We start from the raw sequence: 17,582 nt of genomic DNA, 5'->3' as shown, positions 1-17,582 counted from the left end.
CCCCCCCCCCCGGGCCCCTCCACCATGGTTTCACCCTCCCTTCTGTCTCCAGCCCCACTGGCAGAATCAGCTTTGAGTAACTGTACAGTGTTTCTCGCTGTTGGAGAAGACTTATTTGTTGGAGTTTCACTTGTTTAATGGTCTGGGCTTATTTTGGAAAAAAAAAAAAAAAAAAAAACCAAAAAAGGATTCTGACCTTTGTTATGCTACATTTCATGGAAAATCTAGTGGTCCTGTCTCTGTGGCCTTTGCTTCTATCCCTTAAGCTGGGGCCATGGAGCACACAGGGTAGGTGTGGGGAGGGGGAGGAGGGGTAGGCGGAACGAGACCCCAGGGCCTGGGACCGAAGTAGAGAGAAGTCGGCTTTATTAACAGCGAAGGTTTGGAGGAGGGGAAGGGAACAGACAAAGCGAGGGGCTTGCAAATAGAACACTGGAAAAGCGCCTTCCTGCGCGTCATCATCGTGTCTGTGCCAGTCCTGAAGGCCCTGGGACTCAGTCACTGTCGCTGTCGGCTTCACTGGAATCAGAAGCTGCAGCTTCACTGCCATCCTGGGCTGAGTGCTCACTGCCACTGGGGAAGGGACTGGCGCTGCGGCTGCGCTGGCCACCGCCATCACTGCCGCTGTCTGAATCGTCACTGCCACGGGCCCGGCCTCTGTCCTCCTCATCAGAGTCAGCGTCGTCCTCCGAATCCGCGTCACTGCCGAAGATCTCCTCTTTGTCCCGGGCAGCCCGAGCCTCATCCTCACTGCTCTCCTCCTCACCGCTCCCACTCTTGTCACTCGCCTCGTCCCTGTCACCTTCCTCCCGTTCACTCTCACTGCCTGAGCGCTCGTCCTCACTGCCTTCCTTCTCGCTGCTGCTGTCCTTCTCTCGCTCGTCATCTGTAAGGGAGCAGCGAGAAGTGAGGCCCAGCTTTCCAGCTTCCCAGGGCTCCCAGGGGTTGGCCTGCCCAGCCTTACCTGAGCCCCCAGCTTCTTTCTCTTCTGTTTCCATCTCCTCTTCCTCTTCCTCCTCGGGTTCGTGGTTCTCCAGCTGGGCCTTCCGTGCCTCCTGGAAGCAGCAGGGTTGAGGGGAAGGAGGGTGTTCTATGGGGCTTTTGTCCCTCTCCTCACCCACCACCCTCCCCACAGGTGCCCTGGGCCAGGGTCGCCTGTTACCTGGGCTTCCAGTTCCTTCTCGTTCATGTCCCGATGTTTGACCACAAGCAGGGCATTGGTACCTGACTGGACCCCAGCTTTGGCCCGGCGCTTACTCAGGCGGACCCTGCAGTGGGCGAGGCGGGGGCGCAATGTGGAAGATGTGGTTAAGGACCCCCAATGGGGGATCTGGTCTGACTTCGTTCTTACTACTTCACCAAAGCTTAGCCCACAACAGACCAGGATAAGTGCAGAGTGAATAAGGGAGACGAAACTCAGGAGGTGGGACAGGACGATAGTTCCAAGAGCCCAGTTCGGTTGCCCTGCACTAAATTTATAAAGTATATATACACATATTGCACAGACAGAGATTTTCATGTGAATTAGTTACCACTTAAAAAGCAAAATCTAAGCTTCTGGATTTCTAGTTTGTAGAAAATAGGAAGCTATGGCCTCACTGGGCTGTTGCGCCCCCGAAACATAGCAACAAAGGGTTGGAGCCCTTTGCTGGGCCGTGTCGTGGTGTCCCTTGGTTGCCAAGAGCTCCAGCTCACACACACCCCGGCAGACCACGGTGCCTTTTACATTCCCTGCCTGGCTTACGGGATCAGAATTTGTGATCTCAGCTTTAAGTAGAAACTCAAGGTCACACTTTCTTTCCCAACCCTTACCCCAAGGGCCCCAGCACAGCAGTCAACTTTTAGCCATCAGGGAAAAGTTGGGGGAGGGGGTGTCAGATTTTTGAATTTGGGTATCCAGCATCTCATTTAAAACATTGATGCTAACTGTATGTATTGCTCCATTCTTCGGCTATGTTACTTTCACGTGAAGTCTCTTAATGTCGGGAAACTTGGCTGTCTACCCCATACAAAAGCTCTGATGTCTCCAGTGTTAGGTAAAGATTTTCTCTGGGGTCTCACATTAACACCAGGTCCAGGCCACTTGCATGAGCCAGCTTCTGCTGCTCTTGCTTACTAACGCACATGACAACTCCTTAGGTACAGATGACCTCCAGGGTGGCCCTTGCACACCCCATGGTCTTAATTCTGTAACATAGGGCCGGGCTAATCTGAGATAGGAGTGTGCTGAGTACCTAGTCTCCAGTTCATTGTAGTAGACGCCATCGCCCTCTCGGAAGATGAAGAAGTAGTTTTCCTCGTAGCCCTTGCTAGCCTTGTTCTTCACGTTCCAGTTGTACTCACGAGCAATCTTGTAGTCATACCTGAGGATGAGGGGACCAGGGTCAGCCCCATTTCCTCCCTATCAGAAAAGGAGGTACTTCTCAGTCCCCAAAACCTCCCCCCAACCCACGCACACATCATCCGGTGCATAGTCCATCTCCTCTTCCTGGTCCCGCTTTCGCTTCTTCAGCGTCTCCTCCACAGGCAGGAAGTAGGCCACAAACTGGTTCCCTTCCTCATCCATCATGCCTCTGGTTGGGGGAAGGGGAGGAGCAGTGAAGAGTGACAAAGGGGCAGTAAGGAGCAGGCCAAGGTGGGTGCCAGGGCCACTTACCTGATCATGGCCTGAGACATCATCTCCAACGCAGCTGCACCACTCGTGTCCTTGGGGGCTGGGTCTGAGTCAAAGATTACCTGAGCACACGGGTTGATCCACATCTGGGGGGTGGACAGCACTGGGGTTAGACTGGGACAGGCAGAGATGGCAAGCTAACCCTCTCTGCCTCCTGCCCTGGGTCTGACCTTAAAATCTGGGAAGACAGGCATGACCTCCACTGGCGTCACCCGGGGCTTGCTGTAATGCTGGGAGATCTGGTGGAGGCGAAAACGGTGAGGAGGACGCAGAGCTCCAGAGCCACACCTCTGCCTCCCCCATCCCAGTCCCTCAATTACCGATTTCTGGGCATCCTCAAAAGTCTTCTCAATGGCTGTGATCTGGCTGTCCCTGTCTTTGTAGATTTCTTCCTCAGTGAACTGCTGCTTCACAGAAACTCCAATCCTAGGGGTCAAGAGACAGGCCTTTAGGGGCCACTGGACACAGCTGAAGTCTCCACGTTCCCCCTCTTCCCACAACTTACTTGACCTCAGGCTTCTCATTGGAGATGCCGTAACGGTTGAACTCGGTTGAGATGTACTCTGTCTTCCGCATCCATGGCACCACCTTTGCGTGCTGCTGGGATCTGGGGTGGGGGATCAGGTGCCTCAAGACTCCATCACCCTCCTCCCATCGGAGCCAGTCCCCACTCAGCACTCCCTCACCTCTTAGAGCTGGTGGGGGCCTGAATCTCCTCTTCCAAAAGCTTCTCATCAGCTGGATCTAGGAGTACTAGAGGGGAGCAAGGGAGCAGGAGCCCATGAGGGAGGCCAAGGCCCGGCCTCTGCTGCCCTAGAGCACGCCCTCCCTGCCTCCCCACACACCGTTGGGGTCAATGCGGTAGGTATCAGGGTTGATGAGGTCGATGGTGACCCCCAGGTCTGGCTCAGTCAGGAGGTCATGTTTGTGCTGTTTCTCCAAGGAGGTCGCCTTGTACTGGACGAACCTGGTGGGGAAACATGCCCATTATGGTTTCCTGATTCCAGCTTTCTCCCTCACATCCCTGCTTCCCAGAGGCTCAGCTTCTCCATGGAGGAACTCAGAAGGGAGTTCCTCCATGCTGGAGCCAGAAGGCTGGCTCTCCAGTGGAAAGAGACTTGGACACTGCTTGCTTCATTCATCAACAAATACTCTTGGCGCGCCTACTACCATGTGCTAGGGACGACTCCAGGCCCCGAGGGAGCAGTCACCAAGAACAGCGGTCCTTGCCCTCAAGGACCTCATGTTCTAGATGAGCTGTCTCCCCACCCCGTCATCCCCATCCTTCTCACCTGTTCTGGTCGAAGGGGTAGGTGATGAACTTGGGGTCGAAGGGGATGTCAGGGAGGCTATTGCAGTACTTGACTCGGCAGACCACTCCAGACCTGGGAACACAGCGGCTCAAGACCTGGCCCCCGCCGCCCCACCTCTGCTCCCAGCCCCCGCTGGCCCCCCGTTCCTGGGAAAGCACAATGGGGCTCACCTCTCAGGCAGAGTCCGGTGGGAATTGGGCCTGGTGGGCAAGAGAGAGAAAGATGGGAAGGACGGGACCGACAGGAGAGTGAAGGGGGCTTCTCCAAGCTTCTGAGAGAGGGAGGGGGTGACAAAAGCTCACTCCTTTTGGTGGGGGCGCTCCAAGCGCTTTAATGGAGGGAGCCAAATATTCAGTTCCTTTTAGATAAAGTGTCCCTAAATGCTTTAGCGAGTGGAGCCAAGCGACCAATCTCTTTTGAAGGAAGTGTCTTCCAAGTGCTTTAATGAAAAGAACCACATACTCCACTGTTTTTAGGGAAAAGGGTCTCCAAACGCTTGACTCAATCCCTGCTGCATAAAGTCTCCAAGAGCTTAATCCCTGAACCCCACGGCAGAGAAGGAGGGGGCAACACCGCGTCCTTGGAGGAACCCGCCCCTCTCCGTCAAAGGTGAGCCCTCCGTGACGTCACGGCGTTTGCAACGAAGGTTTGACGTCACAGGCAAACCTGGGGGGCCGGTGACGTTGTAGGCAGACACCCGCACTCGACCCCCAGCCTCGCCGAAACCTGGAGAGACCTAGAGGAAAGCCCTGCAGCCGGCGGCGCGGCGTCTACCTGTGGCCATCCTCCCGCTGGGCCTGGGTCTGGATGGTGGGCGCCATGGCGACGAGGCGACGGCAGCCCGGACGCGATCCTTGCCGAGTCGCGGGGAGACGCTGAAAGGCGTTCCGACTTCGGCGGACGCCGAGTACGAGGCAGCGCTCGGGCAGGCGCCGCTCTCCGCGGGGGCTGGGTCAGGACGAGGTGAGCTGCTGAGAAGAGTTCCAGTGGAGACTCAGGTAAACGCACAGGCAGCGCCGAGGACAGCCTCGCAGCTCCGGCTCCACCAACTGCCGCCAAGACGCTGAGGACCCGACAGGGCGCCTCAGGCCGCGAGGCCTTCTGGGAAATAGAGTCCGGCTCGGACCCGCACCCGGATTGGCGAGCGGCAGGAGGAAGGGCGGAGCGAGGCAGGAAGAGCCTCTTGTGATTGGTGAATTGGTATCTCAGTCTGGATTTCCAGTGTTAGAAGGTAGGGCGCCTTCTTTCCTCCCATTGGCTGAGTTTCCTGGGAGGCGGGGCTAACCAGCAAACAGGGCCTAGAGACCAGACACTAAAAAAGAAGCCGGGAGAGACGCACTTGTGACGCACTTCCGAGGCGCTAAGCGAGGAAGATGGCTGCGTCCCAGCAGCAGGCTTCCGCGGCTTCCTCTGCTGCTGGTGTGTCGGGTCCTGGTTCGGCGGGTGGCCCGGGTCCCCAGCAGCAGCCGCAACCACCGGCACAGCTGGTGGGGCCTGCCCAGAGCGGGCTTTTGCAGCAACAGCAACAGGACTTCGATCCCGTGCAGCGCTATAAGATGCTCATCCCGCAGCTGAAGGAGAGTCTACAGGTGCTTGGCCGGGAGCTGCGAGAAGCTAACGGGGCTTGGCTCTCGGACTCCAGGGGGGCGGGTGGAGAGTCGTTTAGTCAGGAAGAGAGCGCAAGGAGCGTTAGGCAGGGAGCAGGAGTGAGACGGCGTGCTCCTGATGAGGCCCAGGCGAAGCTCTGCGGACTGACAGTCTGAGGCGGGGTCAGCGCGGATGTTGAGCCTGGGAATGGCCGGGACTCGAGTGGGAGGGAGTTTAAAGGAGAAACCAGGCTCTGGTGGTTAACGCCAGAGGAAAGGCCTGGTCTGTGCAGAGATTCTGCCCGTGATTGGTGGGTGTGGGAGGAGGCTATTGGCGAGAGCCCCAGCTGAGAGCGGCCTCTGGGAAAATACGGTGGTTATTGCTATAGAGGAACGGAAGCGGGGGCCACTCTGGAGTGACAGGAGGAGAAGTGCCAAGTGAAGAGGAGGCCGGAGATTGGATGGATCTTAAGGAAGAGTGTAGATATACCAAAGGCGTCCCCTTCTGTGTCTCCATCTCCCGCATCTTTTTTTTTTTTTTTTTTAACTAGACCTTGATGAAGGTTGCAGCCCAGAACTTGACTCAGAACACTAACATTGACAACGGACAGTGAGTGTAGTCCCCTTTCCCCAGGATGTCCTCCTATCTCCACCCCAGTCTTAGAAACTCATTCCCTGAGCCCAGCCAACCTTCCCCAACCCCCACCTTTCCTTCTGTTTTCAAGCCCAGCTCTCTAGCGCCCGGCCTTGTTCTTTTTGCTGCTTCTGCCACTAACGGTCCCCTAGGCCCTGCCTTGGGGCTCCTGAGCCTATACCTGCTTTCCTGATGATACTTGGTTGGGTAGACACTGATGTCCCAGAGATTGGCAATCCCTACCCCAGTCAGCTTCTTCTCCTGGGCTATAGAAAGAGCAGCGACGGACCCATGCAGCGCTTTGACAAGTGTCTGGAGGAGTTCTACGCCCTCTGCGACCAGCTGGAGCTCTGCCTGGTAAGGGGCCTCCCAGACACTGAGTGGCCACCACTCTGCCTCAGTCCCCGGGGTCCTCAGGAACCCTCGTTCAGTCAGTCAGCACAGACTCACTGTGCATTTCCTGCGGGCTGGCCCTGTGCTTCACCTAATGCTAGGGACACAATGTTGCCCTGATGGTTGCCGTCAGAGAGTTTCTACTTCAGTGGGGTGACGTACATCCCCGAACAGCGACAGTTCAGAGTGGTCAGGGCTATAATGGGAGAAGCCCAGGACTATGATGGGGGAAGTATAGGCAGAGGGGTCTGGACTACAATGAGGAAAGCTCAGGGGGCTGTGGCAGCCCAGAGAAGGCCCCTGGCCCTGCCTAGGGAGAGAGTGGCTCAGGGAAGGCCACTGGTGGAGAGCACCTCTGAGCGGAGGCTGGAACAAAAATGGAAGCAGGGCAGGACTTGTGAGGAGGGCACATTCCTAAGAGCACAACCTCTGGAATCAGATGGGCCACCAGGCTCTCCCTGAGCCTTGAGTTCCTCCTGTGGAAAATGGATTTTCAGACAGTCTCAGCAAGATCCTGCATGCAAAGTACTTCCCGTGATACCGGGCACCTGGCAGATGTTTCATGTGGCATCATGGTCTTTATTTTGAAGGAAAAGTCAGAGTTTGAGAAGTCTGGTAGCAGAAGAAAGGTTTTCCAACCAGAAAGGAACAGCTTCTGCTTTAAGTTCCTTTTAGGAACGTGGTAAAATTCAGTCTGGCTCAGGTTTAAGTGGGGCTTGTTGCATTTTGAAAATAGCTCTGAGGGCAGTGGGGAGCCATGAAGGATTTCAGTCAAGGAAGAACATGGATCCATTTGCTTTTTTAAGGAATGTGTCTCTGGCTTTCACATGAGAGATGGGTTAGAGGGGCCGAGAGTGGAGGCTGGGAGCCCAGGGAGGCAGCCATGGGAGGATTCCAGTGGGCTGGGTCCCACCAGGGCGGGGCCCTGAGGAGGTGGGGGAGGGCAGATGGGAGGGAGGCTCAGAAGGCATTGTGGACAGGCCATGGTTCTGCCAGGCTGTGCACCATCTGAGGCCCAGGGCTCTAGCTGGAATGGTAGGGCCATCCCGGGACAGGGACCCAGGAGGAGGAGTGGTTTGGGGGCGGAGTATGAGAGCTGTGGAATTTCAGGAGAGGCTGGGGACACAGATGTGGTGTCATCAGCTCAGAGGTGGAAACTGAGTGGCATGTGTGGGCGAGACAGCCCGGAGAGGGCATGAGACCGAGAGGAGGAGACGGGACCTGGGAACTGCCACGTTGAAGGCTTGGCTGGAGTAGAAGTCCCTAGAAGGAGCAGCCAGAGAAGTAGGAGGAAACTCAGGAGCAGGTGCCATCAGAGTCCACTGCCGGCTCCCAGCTTGTGGTCAGGACCAGGACGGTCACAGCAAGGGTACCTGACGTTCATTAGTTAGCACTTAAGTGCTGTGCCAGGAGCCGTGTGTGTGTCTCACGTGCTATTCTCCTCTTATGGCGTAGCAGAGGTAGTGATGAAACCCATTTTCCAAAGGAGGAAACCAGCTCAAGAGGGATAGCCGCATGCTGAGGTCACCTAGCAGGTGGCTGGCAGGGCAGCTCGGACCCGGCGACCCTGGGAGTGCAGAGGCCAAGCAGGCTACCCCCGCCAGCCCTCGGGGTGGACGTGGGAGTCCCCAGAGGGAGGCTGACCGGCACCTCGCCTGCCTGTCCACAGCGCCTGGCACACGAGTGCCTGTCACAGAGTTGCGACAGTGCCAAGCACTCTCCCACGCTGGTGCCCACAGCCACCAAGCCGGACGCGGTGCAACCTGACAGCCTGCCCTACCCGCAGTACCTGGCGGTCATCAAAGCCCAGATTGCCTGTGCCAAGGACATTCACACGGCTCTGCTGGACTGCGCCAACAAGGTCACGGGCAAGACGCCGGCACCACCCACGGGCCCCGGGGGCACCCTGTGAGCCGGCGCGGCTGGGAGGGGGCAGGAGGGGGGCGGGGGACAGGGAGGGAATGAAGAGTGGCCTCAAATCAGCCTTGTGTCTTTTTTCCCCCTGCACAGCACGGCTGGAGCCAGCAGGGGGCGGGCGCAGCCAGCAGGCTGCACACAGGGCGGGGCCTGGGCTCCTGGCTGCCGGCTGGCGTGCGTGGACTTTGGACTGTGCCTGGTGGTGACCTCTTTCATGGGTTCTCCGCCGACCTGGCCTGGGTGTGGAGCCCTGTGTGGGCCCCTCGCCCTCATCCTTCCTTGATTCTGCCCCATTTTGGGGTGGTCTCTGTGTCTGCTCCTTTTTCTAGCTGTCCTCTGTGTGTCTCTACTGCATGTGGCTGTTGTCTCTCGTTCCATCTCTTTTTCGAGGCGCTCTCTCTGCCTCTGTGGTCTTGTGCCTCCCTGTCTCTCACCATCTCTCTCTTCCAGTCCCCTTTACTGTCTTCTGCCTCCATCTCCTAACTGGGACTCTGTCCTATGAAGCGGGCCAGATTCTGGGAGCCAGAACCTTTGGGTTGCCTGGGGTGGGGGAAGGGTCGCAGCCAAACCCAGGGATCCCCAGCATCTCCCATGTCAGCCCGGTCGCCAGGGTCCTTAGCTCAGGAAAGGAGAAGTTGCGAGGGTCTAGGCCCTGACCTCAGCACGCCTGGTCAGGGAGCAACTCGGGCCCCCACCCGTACCCAGGGCCTGCGTCAGCAGCACTCAAACTAGGGGCGTTGTGCAATCCGTGGTGAGGCCTGGCCCAGCTGGATGCCTGGGTCCCTGTATTTTTAGCCCCAAAGCAGAAGTGAAAAGGCCCCAGTAGGGGTGAATCATCAGTCCTGGGGAAGAACCCAGGCGCCTGGGCTGCAGCTCCGGGAAGCAGGCCTTGGGGAGGGGGCTTCAGGGAGGGGGTGCCCCACCAGACTCCCCACTTCCCTCAGAGCAGGCTTTGGGGAGCTCAGCCATGGCCGTCAGGTCTGGGCAAGTGCAGGGCGGAGCTCCCAGCCCAGGCCCAGCTGGTGGGGTGTGAAAGGCTCAAGTGACTCAGCCTGGTTGTGGGGCCGCCCCACCCAGCACCTTCTGTGCCGTGGTTCCCATGTCTCCACCCAGGGACCTTCTGTCCTGGACCCCACATCTGCAAGGAAACCCGGGACCTGGAAACCTGTGATTCACCCAGAGCCCAGGTCCCCCCACTGGAGTCCCGGGAACGGCGAGCGTGTGTGTGTGGCACATCCCAGGAAGTTTCCCCGCCGCCTCCGTGTCCTTGACGTGCCAGGCACACAGGGCAGGCCTCGGGAGGGGCAGCAGCCCTCTCAGGCACTGGGGGGGACTTAGGGAAGCCACAGCTCTCCCCATTTGCCGAATCAGGCCCCCAGCTCCCTCCCCAGATCGTCCAGGATGCTCTCCTTCACTTAGAGGCCACTGCTGGTGGACCTGACTCCCGTCTACAAAATACTTTCCCAGCGACGTCCAGATTCATGTTTGATCGACTCCCTGGGGACTATAGCCGAGCCAAGTTGGCACATAAAACTGACCATCATAATCTGTTCCTTGTCACCCGTACCTGTCTCCTGAACTGTACTTAATCTCCAGGTACAGCAAAAAATAAGAACAAATCTTATTTCCAGCTAATATGGTGCAGTTACCTATGTACAACCAAAAATGCACTTGTTCCCCAGAAGAGCCCACCGCCCTCCAGCCTGGGGACACACACCACGTACTGGTGGAGATGTGACAGTCCCCGGGGCACACTCACAAGACAGGTGCAGCTGGCCCCGTGAGGCGGAGTCAGCAGCGGCACACACAGGTGGGGGCATGACCTCCCGGCACCATGACCCAGGGCCCAGCAGTGCCTACAGCCACGCCCAGGGAGACGGCCGGGACACCAGTGGGCAGCCGGCTGATGGATGCACAGTTCACCAGCCACGTCCGGGCTGGCAGCTGCGCACCAGGAAGCTGAGTTCACTTAAGAAACATTTATTGAGCATGTAGTGTGGGCCAAGCCCTGCACGTTGTGCCCGAAAGATCTCTGCCTTCCTGGAGCTGGGATTCCAGTGAGAGAGTTAAGTGGGATCAAGTGAGACAGTCTCAGCTAGAAGTTCCCAGAAGAGACAGAAAGCAGAGAAGCGGGAGAGACCAGAAGTGGAGAGAGATTTATAACAGCAAAAAAAGAATGGTACTTGGGGATAAATCTACACAAAGGCAAGATTTGCATATGGAGGACTGTGTTACTTCACTGAAAAGCATGAAATAAAGTTTGAGAGCTTGGGTTGGGTAGTGGTTCGTGGGTATTCATTATTATGGTCTGTAAATAGATGTTACAATGTATTTATTTGTTAAATAGATGACAAAATTATTTAAAAAAATTTTTTTAATCCTTGGCTGAGGTCCTGAAGACCTCACTGAGAAGGTGGTATTGGAGGAGACTTGAAGGAGAGGGAGGAAGTTGTGGACATTCAAGGCAAGAACATTCTAGAACATTCTTGGTGAAGATTTTCACTAGATTGTTAGATCCAGGCGGAGATGGTGCAGGCTGGCGCGCAAGCACACACTGCAAGGAAGGGTGTGAGCTGCACAGCCACACGGCAACAGACCGTGGGGACACAGGCACACGCGACAGCCCTCAGCCCCAGTGGAGAATAGCATAGCCCACCACCCCACAGTCCTGGGGTCCCCAGGGTCTCTCTCCCAGTGACTGCCCCACAGACAGACTCTTAAAGGAACAATTCACCGTGTCAATAACAAGCAAGCCTCTAACCACCGCCTCACCCGCTATCTCTCACCCCATCTCGCCCCACGGCAGGCAGACTTTGCCCATCACTGGGTGACTCAGCCCTCCCTCCAACTTCACCTTATCTACAGCGGCCTTGGCTGGGCCACAATAAGGCTTCTCAGGTGTGAGTGTGTGTGCCTCCGCCCCGCCCTGCCCGCGGAGGCCACGAGTGGTGACAGCGACAGGGACCAGGGAGCGCAACAGCCACCCTCATCATGCGCGCTGTAGACGTCAGGAACCAAAGTTCACCAGTTTCACTGCCTTGTGACTGCGCCACAGGGGAACCGCATCCAGACGGCGGCCTCCCACGTTCTCAGCGACACCCCGAATGAGGACACAGCCGCGTGGGAACACTGTTCACTACGTACCCCGACCTCCAGGGGCCTCGCACACAGCCACAGCTGCCTACAGTCACACACGTGCTGGCACGCACACTCGGCTTCCAAGTAGCGTGTGCCCAGATCCTCCTCGCAGCAGAGGGCAACCTCAAGGAGTCGCACCCAGTCACTTCAGACCCCGCAGTGGTTCGGGGCCACACAGAGCTGTGCGGGCAGGGATGTAGGTCACACGTTCTCGTGAAAGCCACCTCAAAGACAGTCACAGTGGCGCGCACACTCCCACGCCCAGAGATGGTTCAAGCAAGCAATCCAGGCAATCACACAGGCCCAGGCGGTTTCACACATTTGTTCACCCGGCCATGCCCTGTGGGACTGTAAGTACACAGCGCTCACACCTATGTCCCCAACTGCACACCCAGGCACGCCAGCCCTCACCCGCCCGGTCCTGCCAGGGCACACGCCCTCGCACACGCAGGACACGCACGATTCCCGCGTGTACACACGCTGGGCGCCCCACGCAGTGGCATCCTCAGCCAGCCCGCCCGGGCCGCGCGCGCCCGCGCCGTCAATCACGCCAGGCGCGCACACGGCCCGGGCACACGTGCCGCGTACACGGCCGCCGCGCGCTCGCCCGGCTCTCACACCCCCGCGTTTCCCGTCCCCGCTTGTTTTTCTGGAAACTCTGCTCTCCGTTCCCCTCCCCCTCGGCCGGAAGTGCTCGCCGTATTTTTAGCCTCTCTGGTTTCCGCCCCTTTCCCCCGCGCTCTGCCCGCCCAGGCCCGGCCCCCCTGCGCCCCGCGGGGGACCCCGGCCATCCCCTTCCCCGCCGTCATTCCAGAGGGGATTCCCGGCCGCCGCCGGGGCCACGGATTTTCCCGCTGGCGACGTGGGGAGCGGGGAGGAGTCCTGCCCGAACTTCCTCCTGGGCTGCGCCGCCCGAGGCCTGGAGCGCGGAGGGTGGGGGACGGGCTCTGAGGTCGGAGGGAGGAGGGGCTGCGGCCCGCACGCCCGGGGCTGAGCGCGGAGGGGGCTTGGAGACCCGGCCCCCGGATCTGAGCCAGGAGGCCGGGGCTCCTGGGGCCCAGCCGTCCGTGCTTCGCTGGGTGGTCGGCCCTGCCCGGCGCAGAGCGCCCCCTCCAGCCTCTCCGAGTGTCGCCCAATCCCTAGCGTCCCAGCTCTCGGCCGATGACTCAGCAGATGCGAGAGGGGAGGGGGTCAGCCTGACTCAGGGGTGGGAAATGCACCCCGACTCCAGAATCGAAACTGGAATCCCTCCTCCAGGATGGCGGCCAGAGCCGAGCCGGACCCCAGGGTGCCCTCCACCCCCTTTTTGCCCGCCGCCTTCGTCCTACGAGCAGCACGGGGATGTGGAGCCCAGGCGAGAAGCGGGTGCCAGGCACCTCCCCTCTCCCCCTCTTCCCGTTGTCCTCCCGGCTCTGTTTACAGGCGACAGAAGCCCTGGTTACGAGAGGAACCCGGGCGTCCGGGTCGAGCCTCCTCGTCACGGCTTCCAGGAAGCCCCCCTCCCCCGCCCCTTGCGAGTGAGTCACGGGCGAGCGGGAGGCTGCGATCGTGCCAAAGGCGCCCGCAGCTCACGGGACCGGCCGGGAAGGCCCCTCGACCGAGAAAGCGCCGCACCAGGGATTCCCCTGCGCTCGGTCCGACGAGGCCAGGCGGCGTGCCTGGGAGAATCTCCTCACCTCAACACAAACCCGCAGTCGCAGCCTGCAAGCATCAACTTTCCACCATCATAAGTTGCGCTCCGTGGCAATGATTTCTACCCCCATATTTCCACTCAGGGCAGCCAGCTCACCAAAAGCCCCTTAAAAAACAAGTTTTCTTCCCAGATCGTAGCAGTTTTCACTCAGGGCGACCCCTTGACAATAAAAGACCTGCCAATGTGGGGAATGATCCTCGCGAGTTTAGAGTTCTCTCAAGGCACACCTTTAGAAGAGACGCAGCCGGCCATCAGTTGGGGATGACCCATTTCTTCCACCTCAGAGCAGCTTTCCATCAAGGCAACCCTCCACCATAATAAAAGCTCTCCCCCATTCCGATCCTGAGTTTTCTCAGAGGGCGAGCTCTTAGTATAATTCAAGGCCCTGGTATCAGGCTGCTGCCATTTATTAACTGGTGAGTAACTTGGCCTCTCTATGCTTGGCTTTCCTCGTGTGTAAAATGGGCACAATAAGACCGCCTTGAGCTAATGTATGTAAAGCGCTTTCATACAACAGTGCCTAGCCCAGAGGAGCCATCACAAGTGTCGTCATCTGCTCGAGGGCGAGAGGGTACAGCGGCCCTGGGATTGGGAAAGGAGGTCCCTTTGCAGCCTCCTAGGTATCTGGGACCCCACCCACCCACCCACCGCGAGTGGGGGCGGGGAGGGCGGTCCAGGTCTCCAGATCTGGGCTGTTTGGGAGCGAGGGCGCGCCAGGCAGGTAGGTCACAGAGGAGAAATGCCCATCAGGCCTGTAAGTCTCCTCTCCACTTTGCTCCTACGGATTTCTGCCGGGGGTGGGGGCGTTGTTTCCCCCTGTTTTTCTCCCTCCTTTACTCTGATTCTTTACGCGACCACCCCCCACCACTTCTTGCTCTGATTTTTCTCTCTGGGACTGGCTCTGTCACGTCTTTTCTGTCTCTTTCTCTCCACCTCCCCTCCTGTCCTCACCCTGTCTCTCCCTCCCTCCGCATGTGTCCCTGTGTCTGTCCCTCCCTCTGTGCGTCCCTCTCCGTGTGTGCTTTTCTCTTGGCGTCTCCCCATTTCGGTCTCTTCCCCTCTGCGCCTCTCCCCGCCCCCGTCCGTCCGTCCGTCCGTCTCTCGCGCACGCCCTCTCGGCCTCTGCCCTTGTCAGTTCCCCCGGGAGCCCTGCCCCCACCTCTGTCCCAGTTCCCTTCTCTGCACCTCAGTCTCCAGCCTTGAAAACTGGGCCGACACCCCCCACCCGCCGCCCTCTCCACGGGGTCGCCACCGCCCGCGGGCCCGGCTCAGGCGCGTCCCCGCCGGGGGCCGGGCGGAAGGGGACCGGTCCTGGGCCGGGCGGGCTGCGCTGGGGGCGCGCGTCCGGGAAGCGCCCCTCCTGGCCCCGCCCCCTCCTGGCCCCGCCCCCCCCGCGAAAGCCCTATAAAAACCCCGGCCCCTCCAACCAGCCGCAGCCTGGCTCCAGCGCTCCCACATTTGGAGGACACCCTCAGTCGATCGGCCGTTCGCGCCGCCATGGATCTCACCGCCATCTACGAGGTAAGCCCCCGCCGACCAGCCCCCGGGGACCGCATGCCTGACTCCCCCCTCAAACCCGGGCTCTCGAGCGCCGCAAACTCCGGCCCGGGCCCCTGGCTCCCTTCTCAAACTGGAGCTCTTTAGCGCCGCACACCCCGGCCCGGGGTCCCTGCCATCCTTCTCAGACCACTGTGACTCTCTGGAGGTGAAAATGGAGTCCACGACTTTCGGGTCTCGGCCCACACCGGGGGGGGTGCCCCTTGGAGATGGAAAGCTGGAAGACTCTTCTCAGGCTCGGGCTGTCTGGGGGCGGAAATGGCCCCACACCTGGCTTACCCCTAGTAGTTGCTGAGGGCGCGGTTTTGCGCGGAGGCGTTTCTGGAGCTGGAGTCGGGGGGTGAGGGGAAGCCGGCTTCTGGCTCTCCGCTCCCCGACCCCGAGGAGGACTCTGGGAACCCTAAAACCCAAGCGATCTGGACCCTTGGGGTAACTTTGCCCGCTCCTCCGGTTGTGAAACTGGAAACCCCTTTCACGGGGTCAGATCCTGAGAGGCCCAGAGGCTCAAATTTGGGGGACAGTGGTGTGCCCTGACTTTCGGGTCCCCTCTTGATCCAGCCGGGGAAGCTGGGATTCCTGGGGCCCTTGGGCGAGGCTGCAGTCGCGAGTAAACTCAGAACCTCCTGATTGAGATCTCCGCGATCCGGAACCCCTGGGTTTCTGCGGGCGGGTGGGGCTCAGGCCGGGAGCCCACAAACCGGACTGGCAACCTCCTACGTGCCCTGCAGCTGGCACGGAGCGTCACCCTCCTTTTTCGGTGTCTTAACCGATCCCTGTTCCTACAGAGTCTCCTGTCGCTGAGCCCTGACCTGCCATCCGACCACGGAGACACCGAGTCCAGCCCGGGATGGGGCTCCTCGGGGCTGTGGAGTCTCAGCTCATCCGACTCCAGCCCTGTTGGGGTGGCGGCCCGCCTGCCTGGCCGCTCCACCAGCCTGGTGGAGGGTCGCAGCTGTGGTTGGGTACCCCCACCCCCAGGCTTCGCACCCCTGCCTCCCCGGCCGAGCCCTGAGCTGTCGCCCTCACCCACCTCGCCTACGGCGACCCCCACCACCTCCTCCCGCTACAAGACTGAGCTGTGTCGGACCTTCTCAGAGAGCGGGCGCTGCCGCTATGGGGCCAAGTGCCAGTTTGCCCATGGCCTGGGCGAGCTGCGCCAGGCCAGTCGCCACCCCAAGTACAAGACAGAACTCTGCCACAAGTTCTACCTCCAGGGCCGCTGCCCCTACGGCTCGCGCTGCCACTTCATCCACAACCCCAGCGAGGACCTGGCTGCCCCGGGCCAACCCCATGTGCTGCGTCAGAGCATCAGCTTTTCAGGCCTGCCCTCGGGCCGCCGAACCTCGCCACCACCAGCAGGCCTGGCGGGCCCTTCCCTGTCCTCCTGCTCCTTCTCGCCTTCCAGCTCCCCGCCACCACCACCTGGGGACCTTCCACTGTCCCCTTCTGCCTTCTCCGCTGCCCCTGGGGCCCCAGTGGCCCGGAGGGACCCCACCCAAGCCTGTTGCCCCTCCTGCCGAAGGGCCACTCCCAGCAGCGTCTGGGGCCCCTTGGGTGGCCTGGCTCGGAGCCCCTCTGCACACTCCCTGGGATCTGATCCCGATGAATATGCCAGCAGCGGCAGCAGCCTGGGGGGATCCGACTCACCGGTCTTCGAGGCCGGGGTGTTTGGGCCACCCCAACCACCTGCAGCTCCCCGGCGACTCCCCATCTTCAATCGCATCTCCGTTTCTGAGTGACAAGTGCCTGCCCAGCACAGATCAGCTGGATCTCAAGGGGGGCCATTTCTCTTGTGCTGTGGGCTCCGCAGGGGCCCCCGGGGCTGTGGGGAACTGGGGACTCAGTCAAGTAACCCCTTGCAAAGTGCATTAACCCACTCCCCTGACGCCACGCTGGGGCCGGCCCCCAGTGTGCAAGCTCACTGCTCACGGTGTTGGGGGAAGGCGTGTTTCCTCGGGTCCTTCAAAGAAACAAAAAGATGTAGCAAATTTGAGGGAGGCAGCGAGCCCCCCCACCTCTCCCCTGCCCAATGCTGTGAATAATAGGCCCCGCCCCCCCCCAAGTTTTCCTTGACCCCGAGGTTCCAGTGTCTAGTGGTGACTGGACACGCCTGGGGGGGAATCCTGGTGCTCAAATGTCCCCAAAGCAAGTAGCCAAAGCGTTGCCAACCCCCAGCCATCTGGCCCTTTATTTATGACGACTTTATTTATTCTAACAGATTTTATAGTATTTATATATATTGGGTCGTCCGCCTCCCTAGTCATTTTCTTCCTCCTTTTTGTAATATTGGAAACAATTGAATAATTATTGTTATAAGTATACTATAATATATGAAGTAATATATATTGTCAAAAGTTTATTTTTGTGTCTTCTGGAATTTTTAAATAAAAGGAATCTGTGTGGAAGCCGGAATCCTGGCTTTTCTGCGGTCAGGAGGCAGGGAGGAGAGGGGAGGGCGCTGGGGACTTTCTAGAAGCGGCGGAGTCGAGCCCAGGCTGCTCCGGAGCCGCCCAGCCGCGGCGCTCACCTGGCCGGAAGTGACGTCACCGGCTGCTCACCTGGGAGGGCGGGGCCAGGTGAGCTCACCGGGCGGGGCCGGGAGAGCCGGTTCCCGGGCTTGGGGGGGCTCGGGCGTCGGCGGCCGGCGGACTCTGACCCAGCGCCCGGGCGGGGCCGA

General features: G+C 59.5%; 3 protein-coding genes across 3 annotated transcripts; 2 read left to right on the top strand and 1 right to left on the bottom strand.

The window, feature by feature from the left end:
• Positions 1–349: 349 nt before the first annotated feature.
• Positions 350–4,996, bottom strand: PAF1 (PAF1 homolog, Paf1/RNA polymerase II complex component). Its single transcript, XM_046681740.1, has 14 exons — positions 4,762–4,996; positions 4,158–4,187; positions 3,967–4,059; positions 3,520–3,641; positions 3,361–3,427; positions 3,180–3,281; positions 2,995–3,100; positions 2,845–2,913; positions 2,657–2,760; positions 2,457–2,573; positions 2,235–2,363; positions 1,163–1,268; positions 965–1,055; positions 350–886 (listed from the first exon to the last, which is right to left on the bottom strand). The coding sequence occupies exons 1-14, from the start codon at positions 4,806–4,808 to the stop codon at positions 495–497; spliced, it is 1,575 nt and encodes a 524-aa protein (XP_046537696.1). The 5' UTR covers positions 4,809–4,996; the 3' UTR covers positions 350–494.
• Positions 4,997–5,205: 209 nt separating this feature from the next.
• On the top strand, positions 5,206–10,789 carry MED29 (mediator complex subunit 29). The gene is made up of 4 exons (XM_046681742.1): positions 5,206–5,576; positions 6,125–6,183; positions 6,480–6,564; positions 8,270–10,789. The coding sequence occupies exons 1-4, from the start codon at positions 5,361–5,363 to the stop codon at positions 8,510–8,512; spliced, it is 603 nt and encodes a 200-aa protein (XP_046537698.1). The 5' UTR covers positions 5,206–5,360; the 3' UTR covers positions 8,513–10,789.
• A 3,951-nt stretch (positions 10,790–14,740) lies between these two features.
• On the top strand, positions 14,741–17,310 carry ZFP36 (ZFP36 ring finger protein). Its single transcript, XM_046681741.1, has 2 exons — positions 14,741–14,869; positions 15,691–17,310. Exons 1-2 carry the CDS (start codon positions 14,846–14,848, stop codon positions 16,642–16,644), a joined length of 978 nt encoding a protein of 325 aa, XP_046537697.1. The 5' UTR covers positions 14,741–14,845; the 3' UTR covers positions 16,645–17,310.
• The last annotated feature ends 272 nt before the right edge of the window (positions 17,311–17,582 follow it).

The sequence above is a fragment of the Equus quagga genome, chromosome 13 (assembly GCF_021613505.1).
Source record: "Equus quagga isolate Etosha38 chromosome 13, UCLA_HA_Equagga_1.0, whole genome shotgun sequence".
Lineage (NCBI taxonomy): Eukaryota > Metazoa > Chordata > Mammalia > Perissodactyla > Equidae > Equus > Equus quagga.
This window is presented reverse-complemented; position numbering and strand designations above follow the sequence as displayed.